Genomic DNA, 21,134 nt, shown 5'->3' with positions numbered 1-21,134 from the left:
TTGCCACAAAGCCTGGCACCTGATTTGATCCCCAGAACCCCGTGACAGTTAGAAGGAAAGGACGACGTCCACCAAGGTGTGTTCCGACCCTCGCTCGCCCCATGGCATGCACACACTCAACGCTGGAAACCGCAGTGTGGGTACCTGATATGCTCCCAGTCAACACCTTCAAAAAAGGGATTATTTTTTATTTCCTCGACTCCAGGGGCTCCGATTCTATGTTCCCATTCACAGCAGAACCTGGAAAAAACAGGCTTTTCAGCACACTCCAGTTCCTTTAGAAAAAGGGACAGCCAAGCTCCTGCACACTCTTCCCACGACCCCCAAACCCAGAGAGGGAAGCAAGAGCCCGAGGGTTCACCCCACACAGGGCCGCGCATGGGGGACTCTGCTACCTCAGAATCAGGCCCTTGGCTTTCTCGGAGACAGGAACTTCTGGGGGAAAGGTCAGAGTTTCCTTCCAGTTCATCACCTTCTTGTACGTCTCTTGAGGGGTCTCAGAGCAGAATGGTGGGTACCCTGTAATGGAAGTGTGGGTCTGACGGAGGAGTTCTCAGGACGCTCCATCTCTAACAGCAGCCTGACCTCCAAATGTCCACTCCTTCCCTGTGCAGCGGGAGTTCCACTCAGCCCAGAAAACCGCTAAACCCATTTTTCACTTTTTTCCAAAGTGGAGAGCTGTACCTCTGATACACTAGAGAGACAACTGGGAAGTCAGCTGACAGCGGAGACTGGGGAGAGCAGGGACGGAAGCGGCGTTGCGGTGTGGGAGTCAACACGACAGAAGAGACAAAGGACAACACGGTTAAAAGGGTCCCCACTGCAGAGACTTCCTCGTAGGACAACGTGCCCAGCAAGCTGAGGGAGCTAAAAGCAAGCATCTCAAAGAGACCATCACAGCTCTTCCGGGAAGTCCAGGCAAGAGGATAAACACTTGCCTTCCTATGTGTCACCAGCCTGTCCTTCACATGAGAACACCCATGTCCAGTGTCTCCCAGATCATCTGACAAGTGACTCCAAACCCACCATCATCACAGACCCTTTACTAGTGCTCAGTGACAGAGAGCTGTGCCGCAGATGTGTCCCTAACAGAGACACCATCCAAATACAAGGGGGATGAAAGTCTCCATGCTCTCAGCGCCTCAAGAGAGGAAGCGAGCCGCAGCTCACAAGCTAAGAGACACACACACCCCAGTGGTTAAGTTCTTTGTACACAAAAGGTGCTTAATAAGTGAGAATGGTTAGGAGCCAGGTGGAGAGAATGAAGGAACAGACGGGTTTAGTATTAATGAATGACTAGCACAGGCGACACAAGTGGTCAGGGAGCCCGTGAGTGCACTGGGAACCATTTGAGGGAGCTGTCCATGAAGGAACTTCACCCCGACGGAAGTGAGCCAAGCACCCAGCTCGCCTCCATGTACTTCAGTGCAGCAGCAGGGTAACGGGTGCACGGGAAGCAGAGCTTACCGATGAGCATCTCATACATGATCACCCCGAGGGACCACCAATCGCAGAGCTTGTTGTACCCCGTCTGCATGAACACCTCCGGAGCAATGTAGTCAGGGGTGCCCACTGTAGAGAAGGCCTGAAATAGGTGCACACATTAGGGAGGCCCGGCCAGGAGTGAGCGCCTAAGTTCAGCTCCATCGGGGCGCCCCAAACTACATAGCAGGACAGCCCAAGCCCAATACAAACTTCTCTGTGACAGTGCTTTCCAGAGTGAACATTAAAGCCTTGTTAATGAGGCACAAGACCCCTTCTCACACACCGTACACGACTAAGCCCCTACTAGGAACCAGGCTCTCACCTGAATGACCCTCCCCATTCTGCTCAGATGTCTGAAGGGACATCGAGCCAGTGCTGCAGGTGACAGCTGACATCCACCCATCATTCAAGCCCTGGAAACTAAGAAGGGAGCAGCCCAGTCTGGAGACGACAGGTCCTGCTTCAAACTGTCTCCTTACTGCTGAGACAAGGTAATAAACACTCTCAAAGTCTAAGTCAGCACGTTACCAGGCAATGTGCCCACGGCACTCCGATCTGCCATGCTGTTACTGTGTATGCGACGAGCAAAGTGCTGTCCTTTCTACACAATACACCCATGCCACCCTTACAAGGTACAGCTCATGTTTAGTCTTCATATATGAACAAACCAACACATCGTCTACTAAGAATGAATGTTTGGGGGCTAGAGTGGTGGCTCAGTGGTTAAAAGCACCCGACTGCTCTCCCAGAGGTCCTGAGTTCAATTCTCAGCAACCACATGGTGGCTCACAACCATCTGTAATGAGATCTGATGCCCTCTTCTGGTGTATCTGAAGACAGCTACAGTGTACTCACATATATAAAATATATAAATGAATCTAAGAAAAATAATAAATGTTGCTCTGGCCAGAGAGACAGCTCAGTGGGTAAGAATACTGGCTGCACTTGCAGAGGACCTGGATTTAATTTCCGGAACCCACACAGAGGCTCACAAACATCTGCAACTCCTTCCCGGGGACCCTATGCTCACACACATGCATAGGAGTTTTGGTCCAGCAAGATGGCTCAACTGGTAAAAGCACTTGCCACCAAGACTGATGACCAGGTTTGAGCTCCTCAAACCCTAAGTTGGAAGGAGTCCTACACGTTGCCTTCTGACAACACACACGGATGCATGTGCACACACAAAAGAAGAAAGACTCAAGTTTTCTTGGACATAACAATCCAGTGCTGACTGTACCCTACTGAATAGCTTCCACATACTGTCACGGTAAAGGGAATGAACTACTTATTTACTTTCAAGCCTATGGGGTATAATTTTGGATGTGTGCAGAGTCAAACATGTACAAAAATTTTTAATTCCCCTCTCCGGTTCTGACTACCAAGTACTTTTCTACCGCACAGTAAGAGAAGGCAAGAAGGCAGATGAACAGGAGTCCTGACTTGCCAGGGAGGATCAGCATTTTAAGGCTGAGAGGCGGAGCCTGAAGGTGAGCATGGCGGCAGATCCACAATCCTAGTTCCCAGGTAGACCGGAGCACTGGGGAGGGCGTTTGCAAAGCCAGCCTCAGCTCGACCATGAGTCTCAGGCCAGCCTGTGCTATAGGAGGCGTTATATCACAGCATGCCCGGCAAGCAACTATTACTGAGCTACAGCCCCTCGCCATTAGCATTCTTTTTAAAACCCCTTCAGACCGGTTTGCAGTATTTCTGAAGCCTCCGTATTACTTACGAGCTGGCGTCTGTTTCTTTTCCAGGTCTCTGCTTTCCTTTTGGAATTCATATTCTGAAAAGCTGAAAGTAGAGATCAAGTCCTAATCAAAACGCATAAAGGAATGTTTATTCTGTGGGGCCCTGGTACCAGTCACACCATACACCCATTAAACACTCTGGGTAAGGCGAGGCGTGGCAGTGGGAGGCAGGGGAAGGCAGATCTCTGTGAGTTTCAGGCCAGCCTGGGATACACAGAGAGCCTATCTCAATGCAACGACGTAAAACACACGCACAGCCAATCAGCTCACTCACATAAGCTTTAAGCCCAGCAGCTGAGAGTCACAGTGGACTGTGAACAGCTTATGTGGCTCCCACAGGGAGAGAGGACAGCCAGGCCTTAGCAACACTGCAGGGGAGGAAGCGCAAATGTTTGCCAACTGTACGTTTATTTCCGGGCTTTGCTGTTTGTTTTGGTTTTGGTAATGGTACTGGTGAAGGCGGGCGGGGCCTTCTCATGCTAGGCCAGCAGTGTACTACGGAGCTACACCGCGTCCTTTCTGTTCTCCCTCCTGTCCCTCCGACGTCTCTAGGGTCACTTTCCACACTTATTTGGACCTGGTTTGTGGCATTCCAGAAATCCAGACCAACCAACCTGAATCTGTGTGGATGGGCTCCATCCAAGCACACAGACCTACAACACAGTTTCTAAGTCATCAAAGATCCAAGAGCAGTAAGCGACTCCCAGGATTGGGGTGCACTGTGGGTTTCTAGGATGAACTGAGCTTCCTGTGCTCATGTCTGTGCAGGTGGGGCCAGAGCTCCTGCAGCATTTCTTAGACTCCACCCACCTTTCTTTTTCTCTCTTCTTTCACTGGCTTGGGACTAGCCTGTTTAGGCTGGGCTGGCTGGGCACTAACCCCAGGGATCCCCTGTGCTCACTCCTCAGTGCTGAGATCACAGCCGTGCACCTCCCTACATGCCTGGCTTTTATATGCATCCTAGAATCAAACTCGGGTCTTCATGCTTTCCTGTGTTCTGTCACTGCTCAAGCAGAAAGACGACACTGGAGTAAACCTCGTCTGGAGCCGTCCTGAGAGCTGTCTGTCGTCTTACAGTCACCCCAGCACCTTGTGAGCACAGTCCTGTCCTCTACCTGCGCTGGCAGAACTAGAAGCACTCATGTCGCCTGGGCAGACAGCACGGGACACAGGGAAGTACTGGGTCTCTTCTGTAACTGCTTGGGGGCTCTCAGGTTTCCTTCGTAGTTGGTCCCCAGGTTAAGAACAGGGCAGCCAGCGTGGCCCACTGTTGGACTTACTGAAATCACTGGGCAGGCTGTGGTTCAGGTTCCTATAAAACTCGGTCCTGTGGGCTTTTTTCAAGCCTGTGCAAAGGCCAAAGTCGGAAAGTTTCACATGGCCCTGTGAGGAAAGGAGAAATGAGGTGAAGTGTGGACAGACACTCTTGGACAGGCAGACACTTGTATCCTCCAGCTTCTGTGAACCTCCTGCCAACAGACTGCTACCACCTAGGTGACTACCAGGAAGAACACATGGCCACAAACGTAAAACGGGGTTCCAGCTCAGTGTGTGGCCCGTCTCTTTAATCCCAGCACTTAGGAGGCGGAGGCAAGGAGATCTGAATTTGAGGCCATCCTGGTCTATAGAGAGTTTCCATGACAGCCAGGGCTCCACAGAGGAAGCAATACTGAAGCCAGACATGGTAGCCCCTACCTTTAATTCCAGCACTGGAGACAGAGGCAGGTTGATTTAGGCCAGCCAGCCTGGTCTACATAGTGAGACCTGTCTCAAAATAAAACCAAAAACAAACCAACCAACTCCAAAACAAAAACAAAAAACCCTTCAACCAAAACTCTAATAAACCTCTTTTTTACTAGCATATATTATGTATTAATTATGCAAAAAAAATAAAAATAAAAACGGGGGCTGGAGAGATGGCTCAGCGGTTAAGAGCACCCGACTGCTCTTCCAGAGGTCATGAGTTCAATTCCCAGCAACCACATGGTGGCTCACAACCATCTGTAAAGAGATCCGATGCCCTCTTCTGGTGTATCTGAAGACAGCTACAGTGTACTTGTATATAATAAATAAATAAATCTTTAAAAAAAATAAAAAATAAAAAAAAATAAAAACGGGCCTCAGACCGACATGTTCATATGTGTACAAGATGGAACCATATGCAGCCGTCACGCTCGGCCGTCTCCCCTCTTCTTTCACTGGCTTGGGACTTGCCTGTTTAGGCTGGGCTGGCTGGGCACTAGCCCCAGAGACCCCCTGTGCCCACTCCTCAGTGCTGAGATCACAGGCATGCGCCCGGCACCTTGCAGAGCAGAACTGCTGACAGGAGGTACCGTCTGACGAGCTCCTGCCCTCATGACACAGCGAGTGACGTTTCCATGGAAAGACGAGCCTTGGGCCTTTCAAAGACGCCCAGAAAGTCACCAAAACCAACAGCGGTGCACGCCTCTGATCCCAGCACTCAGACGGCAGAGGCTGGCAGATTTTCTTTTGAAGCCTGGTCTTCAGAGCAAGTTCTAGAATACCCAGGCTACACAGAGAAACCCTGTCTCGGGAGGGGAGGGAGGGAGGGAGGGAGGGGAGGGAGGGAGGGAAGGGAAGGAGGAAGACAGGCAGGCGGGCAGCACTATGGCACTGCAACAGGACACTTTCATTACAAACAAGAACTTGTGGTTACAAGTGAAACACTTTAGAACTGTGGAGCTGAAGGACATGAAGCAACCGCACCCATGCAGCTGCTTGTGATCGGATGCTGATGGATCCCCACAGCAGGCTGCAAGAGGGGCTCTGCACGAAGCTTCTGGGAACCTGACTGGTAAATAAAGAAGTCAAAAAGCCAAAAGGTGTGTGTGTGTGGGGGGGGCAGGGGAGGAGGAAAGGAGCTGTGCAGGGAGAGAAGCAGGGCCGTCATTAAGTAAGGGGACCAGGAGAGTGAGGCTCAGGGCTGCCCAATGGGTCGAGAGCAGCCCAGCTGGAACTGGGAAGCAGTAACTCGGAGTCATCGGAGGGAGGTAGAGTCTAACAGCATGGAGGGCACAGTCACTGTGCGCAGAAGGCAAATTAAAATATAAAGGCTGGGGGTTGGGGATTTAGCTCAGTGGTAGAGCACTTGCCTAGGAAGTGCAAGGCCCTGGGTTCGGTCCCCAGCCCCGAAAAATAGAACAAAAAAAAAAAAAAAAAAAAAATAAAGGCTGTGGGTACGGCTTTCACTCGGTGACGTAACCAGAGGTGGGTAGGGATCCCACAGTGGGAATTATTTACGATATCACTACTACACCCATCCTTTCACTAGCGAACAGTGAACGCACATGCCCAGTTAACACAGTGTGGCCAGCAGCACGGCCTCTTCCCTGGGCTCAGGAACGGCACTGCTTGTATCACTGAGGGGAGGCAATGAAGGCTGCAGAGAGGCTGGGGCCTTGTGGTGGACTTTGCTGCCGCCTTCTCCCGGGTGCTTCGGTAGAGGAAGGCCGCTGGCTGCTGCCCCAGCCATGCAGCTTCAGATGCACAGGGAAGATGGCTACCCCTGCAGTATTACCGGACTGACCTGGTTGTATTTGTGTTGTGTGCACACAAGTCTCCTGTAACTCATGTTGGATTTGGAATTCCTAGCCCTCTACCTCTGCCTCCCAAGTGGTGGGAGCACGGGCACCTGTCGCCATACTATGCCTGGCTTAACTTTCTCCAGACAGAGTCTCACTGTGTAACCTTGTCTGCCATAGATCTCCCTGTGTAGATGCCTGACTCTGCCTCCTCAATGCTGAAACTCAAATCGTGCCTGTTCTTTAAAGAGCATTTGATTAAGTTACAGAATCACAGTTCAGAGTCGGGGGGAGTCAGAGCAGGCGTTACAGCCAGGGGTTCCCACGATGCGTGCCCACGTACCTTGCTGTCCAAGAGAAGGTTGTCTGGCTTGATATCTCTGTGGATGAACCCCAGCTGGTGAATGGAGTCTATGGCTAACACTGTCTCTGCTATGTAGAACTGAGTCTCCTCTTCTGTCAGAGTATCTTTCTTCATCAATAAAGTCATCATGTCCCCTGGAAGCAGAAAGATACAGAGCCACCACCACACACACAATACACGCCCACACACATGCATGCACACACGCATGCACACACACACACGCGCACACACACACACACACACACACACAGAATATGATTAAGAACCAGTTGTCAGATACATCTTCATTATCTGCAATTTAAGCCCACTATGCCCAGCTGTGCTGTCCCCCAGAGTGATCTACAGCGTTACCATGGGAGGAAATAGCAACAAGTCTCTAACGTGGGAAGGGTAAAAAGCGCACACTCTCGCACCTGAGCTAGGTGATGACACCAGGCTTTCATTTTGCTCTTCCTCTTTAGAGAAGTGAGGACTTCTCCACAGTTATAAAGCATATTTGCTTAGGACAGTATTGGGGATCGGGGGAAATCTGCGTGACTTTTACGTTTGCTCAAGTCTCTGTGAAGTTGCCTGTGTCTAGAGGCAAACGGCAATTCCACGCAGGCTGAACTGCTGTCTTAGAATGAAATGCCGAATAAAATGTAATTATTTAGGGAGATTTAAACAAGGCTCCCCACTAACATGAGGAGGTCACAAGTGCTCAGCCCGCTCCTCCACTGGAATTTAGCTGCCTGACAGGTGAGGACCCTGCCAGCTCCCAAGACCTCCAGGGCCTTCTCCTGACACCTTCTTCCCGAAGTTTAAGGGGACACCACTGTCCTCAGAGAACTTTTCATCTACTGACAAACTCCTTGGTTTCCTGCAAGGTGAACATTTAAAGCTCAATACCAGGGTCATAAAGCAAGAGAGGAAGATTCATATTCTAAAATTCAGCAGTCAAACAAAAGCAAAGAAAATATGTAAAGTAATTAAAAAGCTAAGACAAACAGATGGTTCAGTTTCCACCTCATGTGAAGGAAGCTACTTAGAGCAGAAAGCAAGGAAGAGAGGCCGCTAGCGCCCCCTGCTGCCCTCTGACAGCCGCTCACTCATTTGGGGGGGGGGGTTCTTGGCAAAAATGTTTCCCTTGGACAAAAGTTAAAAGTATTAACTAAAGAAAAGCCTAAGACTTGAAGGCTGCGGGTGCTCAGCACTCCTGGGAGACCCTGAGGCCGGGGGCAGCGGGGAGGCCAACCCTAAGGTCACTGCAGCCTTCCCGGCCAAGGAGAGCAGCCATCAGCCTCCCTTGTGTGTCTGCCCAGGGGATGGGACAGCTCAGGGCCCTTGGTCTTAGGGCTCTGCAGGCCAGCATCGGCAAACACAAAGGGCAGGGTCCCAGGGACATGAGGAGCTCAGGAAGAGCTGCAGTAATGGCTGGCGAGACACATGGAAGGAGCTGGAGCCAAGCTGCTCCCTACTCTCTACCTAAGCGCTTGAGAGAAACCAGCCGACTCCACGCTGCAGTCTTCATGGGTGACCCTGGGTCTAACTTAAGGGGCGTCACAAGACAATATAGTATGCTCTGATTAATTACATTTGCTTTGTTAAAAACCAAGACAGGAGCTACCTTCTGTCTGCTCGGAGCTCAGTGGTTCCTCAGGAAAGACACTGTCCCCAAAACTGACGGGAGCCCTGCTCGGGCTCACCTGTCTAGGCTGGACACCTCCCAGAGGAGAGGTGGACTCTAGATATTAACGTGGTGAAGAGGGAGTCACTCTGACAACCCACAGAGAAAGAAACTAAAAACGCTGAAGCAAAAATGCTACGGCTTCAGCAGAGAGGCGGGCAGGCAGCACAAGGCTGGCCACTGCCCTCCTTCATGGGCCTAGAACAGACACGGAAAGCGATTCTGGGAGCACAGTTACAGTAGAAAGGAGGGTTCGTTGTTGATGTGAGAGAGAGACCACAGAACAAAGGGAAATGGACCTTTGGTGTGAAGTAATTACCTCCAGGCAGGAACTCCATGATTAGGTAGAGGTTTAGCTTATCCTGAAAACTATAGAACATTCTCACAACCCACAAACTGTCTGCCTCCACTAGAATGTCACGCTCCGCACGGATGTGGCCAACCTGGAGGTACATGCATTCGATTAATGACAAGCCTTGCTCTGCGGTAAGCCGCACATCTACACATTTAAACACTGTTCCGAGGGATTACTTGATAAGCAAAGGTTCTGCTAGCACACACTAACCAGCCTGACAGACATTCGACCTGAAGGATTCAGTGACAGAAACCTGGTAACAAAGGCTTTTAAAGCTGCCGAAACGAATGGTTTCAACCCAACGCAACTGTGGCAGTACTACGAAGTTAACCTCTGATTAGTTAAAATTACCATCTTTTTATGTAAACATATTTGTTATTTTTAAGTTTCCTCATTTTCAAGGCAGAGACCCGTGTATTCCACGCTGGCTCTGAACTCTACCTTCAGACTCTCTGCTTCCATCTCCAGATGAGAGACTGCAGGACGGACCACCCAGGCTAATGCGGTGGAGCACTGCTCCGCAGTTAGGCAGGCACTCCAGCAGTGTCCCCAGCCCTCTCTCTGTCCAGTCATCAGGTGGGTCAGTGGGCCCCAAGTGAGACCCTAGCAATCCCACCGCAGGCAGCGCTATCTAGGTGAACTGGTCTCTGTCTGAAGTTTCTGTTTTGCTGGTTGTTTCATTCTGCAATGTCTGAGGTGGAACCCAGGACCTTGTTCCCTACGTTAGGAGTCTGCACAAGTGCTCATGTTACGTAACTGAATCAAAACAACAGAGCCCTGAACGACACGTCTAGGCCACCACACTGCCACAGCACTCTAGCTGCAGCTCACTGCTGTGCACTACGCTGCAGTATGAAAACAAAAGGTTTTACTCGGTTAAAGATTCAAAATCGAACTGGAGAGATGGCTCAGCGGTTAAGAGCACTGACTGCTCCTCCATAGGTGCTGAGTTCAAATCCCAGCAACCACATGGTGGCTCACAACCATCTGTAATGAGGTCTGATACCCTCTTCTGGTGTGTCTGAAGACAGCTACAGTGTACTCATGCATAAAATAAATGAATAAATCTTAAAAAAGACAAAACAAAAAAACTCAGTCCTGGAGAGATGGCTCAGAGGTTAAGAGCAGTAGTTGTTCTTCCAGGGAACCTGAGTTCAATTCCCAGCTACCACATGGTGGCTCACAACCATCTGTAAATGTGATTTGATGCCCTCTTCTGGCCTGCAGGTGTACATGAAAATAGAGCATTCATGTATATTAAATACACTTTAAATAAAAAAGAAAGACCCCAGTCCAGGCCTGTAGCAAGCTCCAAAGTCAAAGACCTCTGAGGCCATGAGCTGGCAGTCTGGTTCTCCTACACTGCCTGCTCTGTTGGGACTTCTTCAGCAGGGCCACAGACGCTGCCATTCCTCCTCTGGGGACACAAACTACTGTCTCCTGACCTATGTCGAACCTGCCTCTTCTCCCAAGCTCTGTGGGGCTTGAAGCTATGATTCGCTTATACATCTGAGTTGGTCTCCATTCACAGGGAACTCTGATGGCGTCAGTGTGGAAGGGTTGGCTGATACTCGTGATGGCCCAGCGGGGGGAAGACCAGTGCTGTGAAACCACAGGGCAGGTCAAACGCCTGCCTCCACCTGCTCCACAGAAGAGAAGCCTGTGGGACTGACTGCCTCCTCCTGCTCGTCTGCAGCTGCGTCCACGAGCGTGTCACTGAGGCCAGAGGACTGTGGCCTCTGCTCTCCTGGGGCCCTACCGACTACAGGGATCCAAGGAGAAGAGGAGACACTAGTGTGACCACTTGTCACTAAACTTGGAGGGCAGAATGGAGACTATACATTTCCTGTTTATCAAGAGGAAAGCTAACCACTGTGAGTCTCTACCTCTCCTTCGATCCTGAGGCCGACATGGCAGCTCGAAGCCTTAAGGTACAGAAGCAGAGTCAGCCAAATACAGAGCCAGAGGTGCGGCTCACAGCAGAGGGTATCTTCCCTGTTGGTAACATCTACGGCACCGAGAAAGCTGCCACAGTCAGTCCTGTCGCTCTGCAGCGGTGCGTCAATGCCCTCACCAGAGAATGTCCGGCACTAGCTCATGCTCACGCCTTATCTTTTCCTTCTCTTTAAAATTTTTTATTAATTACTTTATTTCTTTACATCCTAAATGGGACGCCCTCCCAGTCCTCCTATTCCCCTTCCCGTCCTCCTCACCAGTGCTGGAACTAAAGGATGTGCTGGGGGCTGGAGAGATGGCTCAGAGGTTAAGAGCACCAACTCCTCTTCCAGAGGTCCTGAGTTCAATTCCCAGGAACCACATGGTGGCTCACTGCTGCCCTCTTCTGGTGTGTGTGAAGACAGCAATGGTGTACTCACATACATAAAATAAATAAATAAATCTTTGAAGAAAAAAAAGGTGTGCCACCACACTCTTTTTTCTGTGTGGGTGCTGAGACCCAAATTCGGGTTCTCTGGGAGAGCAGTACGAACTCTTAACTGCTGAGCCGTATCTCTAGCCCTGCACTTTTTTTTTTTTTTTTTTTTTTTTTTTTTTTTTTTTCGAGCTGGGGACCGAACCCAGGGCCTTGCGCTTCCCTAGGTGAGCGCTCTACCACTGAGCTAAATCCCCAGCCCCCACACTCTTTTTTCTAACTATTTTGTTTTGTATACATGCGTGTACATGTATGTACATGCGTGTACATGTAAGTGGAGGTCAGAAGACAGCTCCCAGGACTAAGTCATTCTTTCCTTCCACTCTGCATGAGAAAACCTCATGTCAAGCACCTTCATAGTCTGAGCCCTCAGCAGCCCCACTTCCTAACTCTCGTGACAGATAACGAATTTACAGGAGTTGTACGTGTTGTCTAAAATTATAGAAAGTACATATAGTAAACTCACTCGTAACCCGCGGATACCCTACTAACAACACGGACATTATCTTCCTCCATGAGGTAACTGCTCTCCATCAGTGCCTGAGCATCTACCCACGCCATACCCTGCCCTCTAGGCAGCACACGGGCTGTAGTGCACTCTGCGTCAGCTGGTGTTTGCATAAGCTACGACAGCTGTGGACTTGCTAAAACCTGCTTTCAACTGCAATTAAGAATCAAAGGCTTGGGCTGGAGAGACGGCTCAGCAGTTAAAGGGCACTGGCTGCTCTTCCAGAGGCCCTGAGTTCAATTCCCAGCAACCATGTGGCTGGCTTACAACCATCTGTAATGAGATGTGGTGCCCACTTCTGGAGTGCAGGCATACATGCAGACAGAACTTTGTATACATAATAAATAAACAAATCTTTAAAAAAAAAATAATAGTCCAAGGCTTAGCTGGGCATGGTGGTACATGCCTTTAATCCCAAGACTCGGGAAACAGAGGCAGATAGATCTAAGTTCGAGGCCAGCCTAGTCTACAAAGCAAGTCCAAGACAGCCAGGGTTGGTTACACTGAGAAACCGTCTCAAAAAAAACAAAAGAAGAAAAGAAAAAAAGAATTCAAGGCGTCCCATTAAAATAGAAGAAAAAAAGACTTAATACTTGTCATGTTGGTTTGCGTCCATGCATAGTCTGGGTACCATGTGCACGCACTGCCCACGGAGGCCAGCAGAGGGTGCCCCATTCCCTGAACTGGAGTCCTAGACCATTCTGAGCTACCCTACCATACGGTGCTAGCTACCCTACCATGGTGCTAGCTACCCTACCATACGGTGCTAGGGATTCCATCCAGGTCCTATGGGACAGCAGTCGGTTGGTTAGTTCATTAACCATTCAGCTGTCTCTCCAGCCCCCAAACCACACAATTTTGAAGAAGCACTTGACTGTAGACAGGAAAGACATCATGAAGAAGTCCTCTGAGGTGGCAGAGAGCACTAAATGTGGGGACAGTCTCTGAAGAGGACCTCTGCCTGGCCCAGTCTCTGGCCTTGCACTGGAATACACTGCAGCCTCATCACCCGCTACCTCTTCTGGGCAACCAGGCGAACTAAACCAGACCCACAGGAGGTCTGCACTCTTACTTCCCTGGAATCTGCATTAAGTATGCATGTCAGATCTGGTGTCACTGTTAACCAGTGAGGCCCAGGGCCTGGCACGACAGACAGGAGCACTCTCCTGAGGCTCCACTGCAGGCCAAGAAAGTTCCTAGGGACAGGGAGACTTCCCATCGCTCTGCTGTTTTCGCTTCCCTTGGATACCAGTGAGCTACACACAGGCCCCACCTATGGTTAGGTATCATGTATTCAGACACATCCAGTTCTACCTCCCCATCCTAGAGTACAGGAACTGCCATACCAGGCAGGACCTCTGGCAAGTGTAGCTGTGGTCGTCAAGGAGACCCAGTGCTTCCCTCAACAGCCCTAACGGTAGAGCAGCACTTGCGTGTTAAGCATAGGAGTGCGTCTCTTGAGGAGAAGACATAGCATCATATGTACAATATGCACAAGGGAACTAACTAGAGAAACTGCAGTAAAATAAACACAGCCAGGCCAACAGAGTGACCAGGTGACAAGCCCCCAAAGCTGACTGATGGCAGCTCCCACACAGCTACCTGCTCCTTCTCCAGCATGTCTGCTTTGCGTAGGATTTTCATGGCGTACACGTGCCCTGTGTCTTTCTTCTGGACAAGCCGCACCTGGAAGGTGAGCGAGGACATCACAAGTCAGGGTCACTGCCCAGCTGAGGGCCTGTCTTTCCAGCACGGGTCATACCCAAGGCTTCTCAAGCACTGCTCGCTCGCGCTAGAGATGCACTAGGATGTGAATGCGAGCAGTGACCAGCAACAACAGACACTTCACGGTGGCAGACACGTGCTGTGCAGCCGGGAGCCGACCCCGACCACCTCTGCACCTTGAGTTTCACACTGAAGGCCCAGTTAAACCCAGGACAGTCAACTCAGAAAGCCTAGTAATAATCACACATTTAAAATGAAAATAATGTACCAGACTCTCTTGTAATCCCAGCATTTAAGGGGCTGAGGCAGGACTGTCACCGTCTTGAAGTTAGTCTGGCTATGTTGTGAGACCAAACAAAACAAAACAAAACAAAAAACAAAATAAAACCTTATTCTTGGAGAAAAACATAGTAAAATAGAAAAAAAAAAAAAAACCCCAGCACTTTTACATTTTTTTAATTAATTTTTTATTTTAATTAACTTTTTTTTTCAGAGCTGAGGACCGAACCCAGGGCCTTGTGCTTGCTAGGCAAGTGCTCTACCACTGAGCTAAATCCCCAACCCCTTAATTAACTTTTATGTATAGGGGTGTTTAGTCTACAAGTGTGTCAGCACACCGCCTGTAAGCAGTGCTTGAGAAAGCCAAAAGGGAATGGATTCCCCTGGGACTGGAGTTAAAAGTCAAGTTTAAAAGCCAAGCCTCTGGCTGTTAAATTCTTTCTAAAATGTTTTATTAGGAAAAAGTTTTCTTTCTTTTTTTTTTTTTTCCATTTCCCCCTTTTTTCTTTTTTTTTTTTTTTTTTTAAGATTTATTTATTTATTTATTTTATGCATGTGAGTACACTGTAGCTGTCTTCAGACACACCAGTAGAGGGCATCAGATCTTATTACAGATGGTTGTGAGCCTCCATGTGGTTGTGCTCTTAACCGCTGAGCCATCTCTCCAGCCCCATGTCTTTTTTTTGAGATGGGTCTATGTAGTCCTGAAACTCACTATGTAGACAATGTCCCAGACTCACAGAGATCACCCTGCCTCTGACCCCTCAGTGGTGGAATTAAAGGGCTGGGCCACTAAGCCCTGCTTGTTTTCCAATTTTTTAAAACAGGTCAACTGTTTTTAATCATGTGTAGATAGATGCATGTGTCTGTAAGTGGGCACTGTCTTCTGAAAATGCAGCAAGGCTTTTACCAGTAAGCCATCTCTCTAGCCCCATTTCCCAGTGCTTTAAAGAGAAAAGTGGACTGTGAAAAGAAAACTAATGGTTTATTAACAGAAGAAAAACCTCCTGGCACTCCCTGAACATTCCCCCCTCCCCCAAGATCCACAAGTTTTGTGGTTTTGGTTTTCCCAGGTCCTAAACTCCACTTAACTCACTGTCCTTCGATGGAGGATAGATTAAACTGATAGGAGCAGATACTGCACTTGATCTCAGTCAAAAGCCTGAGAAGTGGGTTCCCCACATCTCTGCACTTTGTTTTCTAGTCAAGTGCCATATTTATGTGTCTCGGGACAACAGGGAGCATTTTCTTATTCTCAAGGGCTACCTGGAGTTCTCGACGGAAGGTCACTTTACTTTTGAGGGACTCTGCGATAGCAGGCAATTCTCCCTGAGTACTGCGGTTTATAAAGTGCTTCTCCTAGACGGAGAGCGTAATTACTGCATCAAAAGCTCACGCTAGGGGTTGGGGATTTGGCTCAGGGGTAGAGCGCTTGCCTAGCAAGCGCAAGGCCCGGGGTTCGGTCCCCAGCTCCAAAAAAAAAAAAAAAAAAAAAAAAAAAAAAAAAAAAAAGCTCACGCTCGCGCGCGCGCTCTCTCTCTCTCTCTCTCTCTCTCTCTCTCTCTCTCTCTCTCTCTCTCTCTCTCTCTCTCCATGTTTTCCATCAATGAGAGCGACCTTGCTTGAGCTCACCAGCTTCTCCAAGACTGCTCTTGTAGTAGAGCAGGACTCACGGCTAAGGAGACCCGGGCTAAGGCCTAGGATGCAGCAGAAGGTGGAGCACCTGCCTACATTTGATCCCCACAGCCACAGGCAGACAGCAGCGGGGCCAAGCAAGAAGCCTTTAATGCTCTACACTAACGCAAGGTCTGTCTACTTGTTTGTTTTTTAAAGACAGGCTCTCCCTACGTAACCCAGGCTGACTTTTTACTTCTGGTCCTCCTGCCTCAACCTCTAGAGTGCTAGCATTACATACAGGCACAGGACTAACCAGTCTCTTGGGAGCTGTAAGCATCTGGTAAGAACAGAGTGGAGACAAGATTGGTCTCCTCCTTGAGTGCTGTGGTACTGGGGAAAGCATCAGCTTCAAAGCAGAGGACTCCGCCCAGCCTCTGGCCTCTGTACATCTCAATGTCTCCATCTATAGAATGGGTTACTGTCATGATTCCGGAATCTATGGACGTAGTATACAGACTGGGTATCCTAATGTCAGGATCTAGCACAGAGGTACATGTCTGGAACCCCAACACTCTGGCTGCTAAGGCAGCAGGATCAGACAGATGATGCCAACTTGGGCTGCACAGTGTGACTCTGTCCAAAAGAACAAAGTGCTAACATCCTCTCTGACAAGACAGAAGTGATCTGGGACAAAGAACTGGGGAGAAAACTAGAAAGAAAAATGAATGTGTCTGTCTAGTGAACTCCATACATTTCAAGACAGGATCTCACTAGCTAGCCTGGTGTTACACACCATTGAGAACCCATGACAGGTTAAAAGCTTTGATATTCTGGGATTTTTTTACCTCACCAAATGCTCCTCGGCCTATGACTTTTAAAGACTCAAAATCTTCCAGTCCAAGCCTTGTTCTCTTTAATCGAAGAAACTCCGTTTCCTTCCGAGCATGTGCAGATCTTCTGAGTCGTTTCTAACGTTTAAACAAAGAAAGGAAGGAGAGCTGACATTCTCAAACCGTCCTCCCTGTCTGCACGCTGGTCTACGCACCATCTTCTCATGTGACAGCGCCACATAAGCATCCTTTAGCGGCTCCTTCTCCCCTCCCAGGCCATCAGTGTAACCAGCAGCACACTGGGGAGTGTGGGGGCTCCTGAGAACTCTGACTAAACTACTTCAACAATCCACTGTTCTAGCATCTCTAACGGTGAGAGACAAATCAACACCTTCCTTGGGCTCGTTCCTAGGTAAGGGCGTTTTCCTAAATCCTCCATGACTGGTGCATACCAGTATCCATTCATCACCCAGCCTCGATGCCGTTTCCCGGCACATGCTGGGGACTTGCTATCACTGCCCTGGGCTGTGTCACCCACGTTTCTGAAGGCATTGCCAGTGCTGTTTGGTTCCTGCATCCTCCTTCACTGGTTGTCTTTGCCTCACATCTGTACGCGGTGTGCGTAAAGGCTGGCACAAGGCAGTCCCTGTTCTGGTACCCACTTCACATGTGTACCTTACTCCTGCGGAGCCTTCCAGTTACTTCATTCACTCTTTTTTTTTTTTTTTTTTTTTTTTTTTTTTTTTTTTTTTTTTTTTTTGGTTCTTTTTTTTTTTTTTTCGGAGCTGGGGACCCGAACCCGGGCCTGCGCTTCCTAGGCAAGCGCTCTACCACTGAGCTAAATCCCCAACCCCCTTCATTCCTCTTTACAGATGAGATCTCACCCTCTGGTACAGGTTGGCCTCAGTCTTACAGCAATCCTCCTGCCTCAGCTTCCAAGTGCTGAGACTACAGGATGGCACACCACAACTTAGTAAAAACGCTTACCTTATTCTTTTAAGTTTTAATTTAGTTTTGCTAATTCTATCTCTTCTTTCTTAGAATTCTAAAGCTAATTAATTACCACAGCTGAGACGAGAGGGATCTCCCTGTCCTGAGTATTTAATTAACTTCTTCCTCTGGATGGGTAACTGAATCCCCAAGCAGGCTAACCCTCAATCCCTGTCACTGGGCCAAACACTTCCCTGGCACCAAAGCTAATGATGAAGACGACATAACCTCCCCTCCCTCCCGCCAGGCGGGCCGGGCCCCACACAATTCACCTCCTCGTCTTTCAGGCCTTCTTCTTCCATCACCTTCTCTAACTTCTTCTGCCTACGGTAAGCAAACAGACAGGTGAGGTAACACGTGCACTCTGACAGGCCTGCAGGACCAAGACACAAACAGGAGGCACAGGACAAACAACAGCGTTTACTGTGTATAAATGAAGTAAGGGTTAGCAGGACGACTGGTTCAGGCGCTTGCCACCAAGCCTGACGACTTGAGTTGGATCCCAAGTAGCAGCAAGAGGGGGAGAGGACTGGTTCCCAAAAGCTGTCCTGACCTCCGCTTGTGCCATGGCCCCCACCCCACAACAATGATCCTAACATATGTAATTTTTTTGTTTTTTTTTTGTTTTTTTTGGAACTGGGGACCGAACCCAGGGCCTTGTGCTTGCTAGGCAAGCGCTCTACCACTGAGCTAAATCCCCAACCCCATATATAATTTTTAAACTGCTTAAAAACCCTATTTCTAAAACAAGTAAAACCTTCATTCTTTATTAGGTCTACTTTTTTTTTCAAGATCTATTTATTTCTTATGTGAGCACACTTCAGACACCAGAAGAGGGCATCAGATCCCATTACAGATGGTTGTGAGCCACCATGTGGTTGCTGGGAATTGAACTCAGGACCTCTGGAGGAGCAGTCAGTGCTCCTAACCACTGAACCATCTCTCCAGCCCAGGATTTTGTTTTAACTACAGCCTCATGATGATTTAATAAAACAGAAATGACCAAGTAAACTTCCTTATAGCCAACTGTACAGAACCTCCGTGTATTCAGCAGCGTGTATGAAGCGCCCAGGCGGGAATGTCTCGTCACCTCCATCAGTGATCCACACAAGCAGGTGAGAGACATCGAGGAAAGAACGAAGTCGGAGACTGGTGTGGAACAGAGTGGAAGACCAGCCTCAGTCCCCGGCACCTGCGACACTTCCCAGCTGTCTGCAACTCCAGTACCAAGGAATGTGATGTCCTTTGCGGGCACCCATACATACATGCATATGAAGCATGCATACAAAAATTCTAATATTTGCTGATGAGACAGATAAAAACAAGGAAAAAGAGTATGAAGAATACCTTGTAATTGTATCTCCATGACCAACACTAAGAAATACCTTCAGCCCTGAACCTTAGCTTAGATAAAACTGACCCTGGACCACAGGTCACCACTGACAGCTCGCTGAGCCTCAGATCACACAGAACACCACAGTATCATTGAGAAAACCTGAGGCAAGAGCTGTTCATCTCCCTCCTGCTCTTTGTGCTCTCTCGCTCTTACCCTCTTTCCCTTTTGTCCCCTTTTCTCCCTGAGCTCATGGCCTCTACTCTACTCCTCTTCTTCTCTTCTCTTCTCTAACCCCTGAGCTCTCTCTCCATCCCCTAGTGTTCTATTAAAGTACAGCAGTACAAAATCTGCATCTGGCTGGTAGGACTTGAATGTTTAATTAAATGTCTGTACTAGGACAGAGTATGAATGTAAAGGTGTATTACAAAACTCAGTCTTTCAGGCTGCATCATGTATTAGATATACCCTCAGAGTACAGATGGCCCATTACCAACTATTATCAGGAAAACTATTACCAAGGCTATGCTCCTCTAATGTCTAAAAGCTTAAAAATTCATTTCTAGGGATTGGAGAGATGGCTCACCAGTTAAGAAAACTGACTGCTCTTCCAGAGGTCCTGAGTTCAAATCCCAGCAACCACATGGTGACTCACAACCATCTGTAATGGGATCTGATGCCCTCTTCTGGTGTGCCTGAAGACAGCTACAGTGTACTTATATATAATAAATAAATCTTAGTCATTTGGAAGGCACATCATATATGCTGTTCCCAGAGACTTTGCCACAAATCATGAGGTTCTACCTAATGAATGGTTTACTCCATTAAGAGTCAAAATCTGAATAAATTCTTGGGAGACAGTAGGTTATGGGAACATGCTTCTGGGTCTGATCCTGCCTAAGCCATCTCCATGAGAGCTGCTCCCCACAGCTGACCAAAGGGGCTGAGGCCTCTGCAAGTTCAAGCACATGAATGAATCTTTACTTAGGACATGCTGTTGGCACATAAAACTAAGAGCAGCAGCGAATGACTGGACATGATTGTAATTTATTTTATTTTGGGTTTGTTCTTTGTTGTTTTGAGACAGGTTTCCCTGTGTAGCCCTGATTGTCCTGGAACTCACTTTATAGATCAGGCTGGCCTCAAACTCAGAGATCTTCCTGCCTCTGCTCCCAAGTACTGGGATTAACAGTCTGCACCATCACTGCCTAACATTCTAAATATTAATGCATAAAATACTAGATGTAGGGGTTGGGGATTTAGCTCAGTGGATGCAAGACCCTGGGTTCGGTCCTCAGCTCCGGAAAAAAAAAAAAAAAATACTGGATGTAGAAACGCAACCAGTATGTGGGAACTACACACTGGACACTGCCAAAAAGGGTGGGGGACACTTTAAAGATCTCTTTTTAGATTCATTTTTAGTCTGAGAGTAGTGGCACATGCCTTTAGTCCTAGCATTTGGGAGATTGAGGCAGAGACAGGAGGATCTCTGTGAGTTCCAGGCCAGTCAGGGTTTATTTGTCAAGTTCCAAGACAGCCAGGACTACAGAGAGGAAGAGGGAGGGGGAGGGGGAGAGGGAGGGGGAGAGGGAGAAGAGGAAGAGGAGAAGGAGAGAGGGAGGAGGAGAGAGGAGAGAGAGAGAGAGAGAGAGAGAGATAGATTATCTTTAAAAAAAAAAAAAAGGTTTATTTTTATGCGATGGTTATGGGTGTCTTGCCTGCATGAATGCCAGTCACCATGTGCATGCAGTGCTCATGACAGTCAGAAGAGCCACCATGCAAGTGCTGAGAACTGCACACAAGCCCTCTGTAAGAGCAACAAGTGCTTTCAACCCCTTAGCCATCTCACTGGCCCCTAGGGAGTGTAAACTAAATGATTGTTTGATATATTAAATAATGATGGAAATTAATTCAGCAGCAGTTATTCCTTAACCAGCCTTTCCCCAAATAACAACACAGAGGCCTTCGGTATTTCGGAGCTCAGGCCTTAGCTGGGCCAACTCTCAAACAGTTCATCTGAGCTACCCTGACCACCCAGCCCCATCCAGCCATGTGCCTGCTACATCTTCCAGGCCCACGGTCACAGCTATCTCCTCTCACGTTAATTAATGCTGGAAATTAATGCGGCAGTAAGGAAGAAACTTCAGCACTGTTACCTCAATCATCCCAAACTGATCAACAGATTCAATATATTCCAATCACAATCTCTGGTTTTTTTGTATATGCTAATAGGCTGACTAAAGTTGTTTTTAAAAAAT

At 48.6% G+C, this 21,134-nt stretch overlaps 1 protein-coding gene across 1 annotated transcript in view; it reads right to left on the bottom strand.

Moving 5' to 3' along the window:
* The window catches only part of Stk38 (serine/threonine kinase 38), a 33,147-nt gene that overhangs the window by 3,371 nt on the left and 8,642 nt on the right, over positions 1 to 21,134 (bottom strand). The window contains exons 3-12 of the mRNA XM_032888402.1: positions 17,816 to 17,867; positions 16,569 to 16,691; positions 13,705 to 13,788; positions 9,128 to 9,251; positions 7,122 to 7,276; positions 4,517 to 4,619; positions 3,218 to 3,279; positions 1,468 to 1,585; positions 396 to 519; positions 145 to 240 (exon numbers count right to left, since the gene is read on the bottom strand). Coding sequence (XP_032744293.1) covers positions 145 to 240; positions 396 to 519; positions 1,468 to 1,585; positions 3,218 to 3,279; positions 4,517 to 4,619; positions 7,122 to 7,276; positions 9,128 to 9,251; positions 13,705 to 13,788; positions 16,569 to 16,691; positions 17,816 to 17,867 — 1,041 coding nt within the window. The remainder of the gene's footprint in view (positions 1 to 144; positions 241 to 395; positions 520 to 1,467; positions 1,586 to 3,217; positions 3,280 to 4,516; positions 4,620 to 7,121; positions 7,277 to 9,127; positions 9,252 to 13,704; positions 13,789 to 16,568; positions 16,692 to 17,815; positions 17,868 to 21,134) is intronic.

This window comes from Rattus rattus, chromosome 18 (genome assembly GCF_011064425.1).
Source record: "Rattus rattus isolate New Zealand chromosome 18, Rrattus_CSIRO_v1, whole genome shotgun sequence".
Taxonomy (NCBI): domain Eukaryota; kingdom Metazoa; phylum Chordata; class Mammalia; order Rodentia; family Muridae; genus Rattus; species Rattus rattus.
This window is presented reverse-complemented; position numbering and strand designations above follow the sequence as displayed.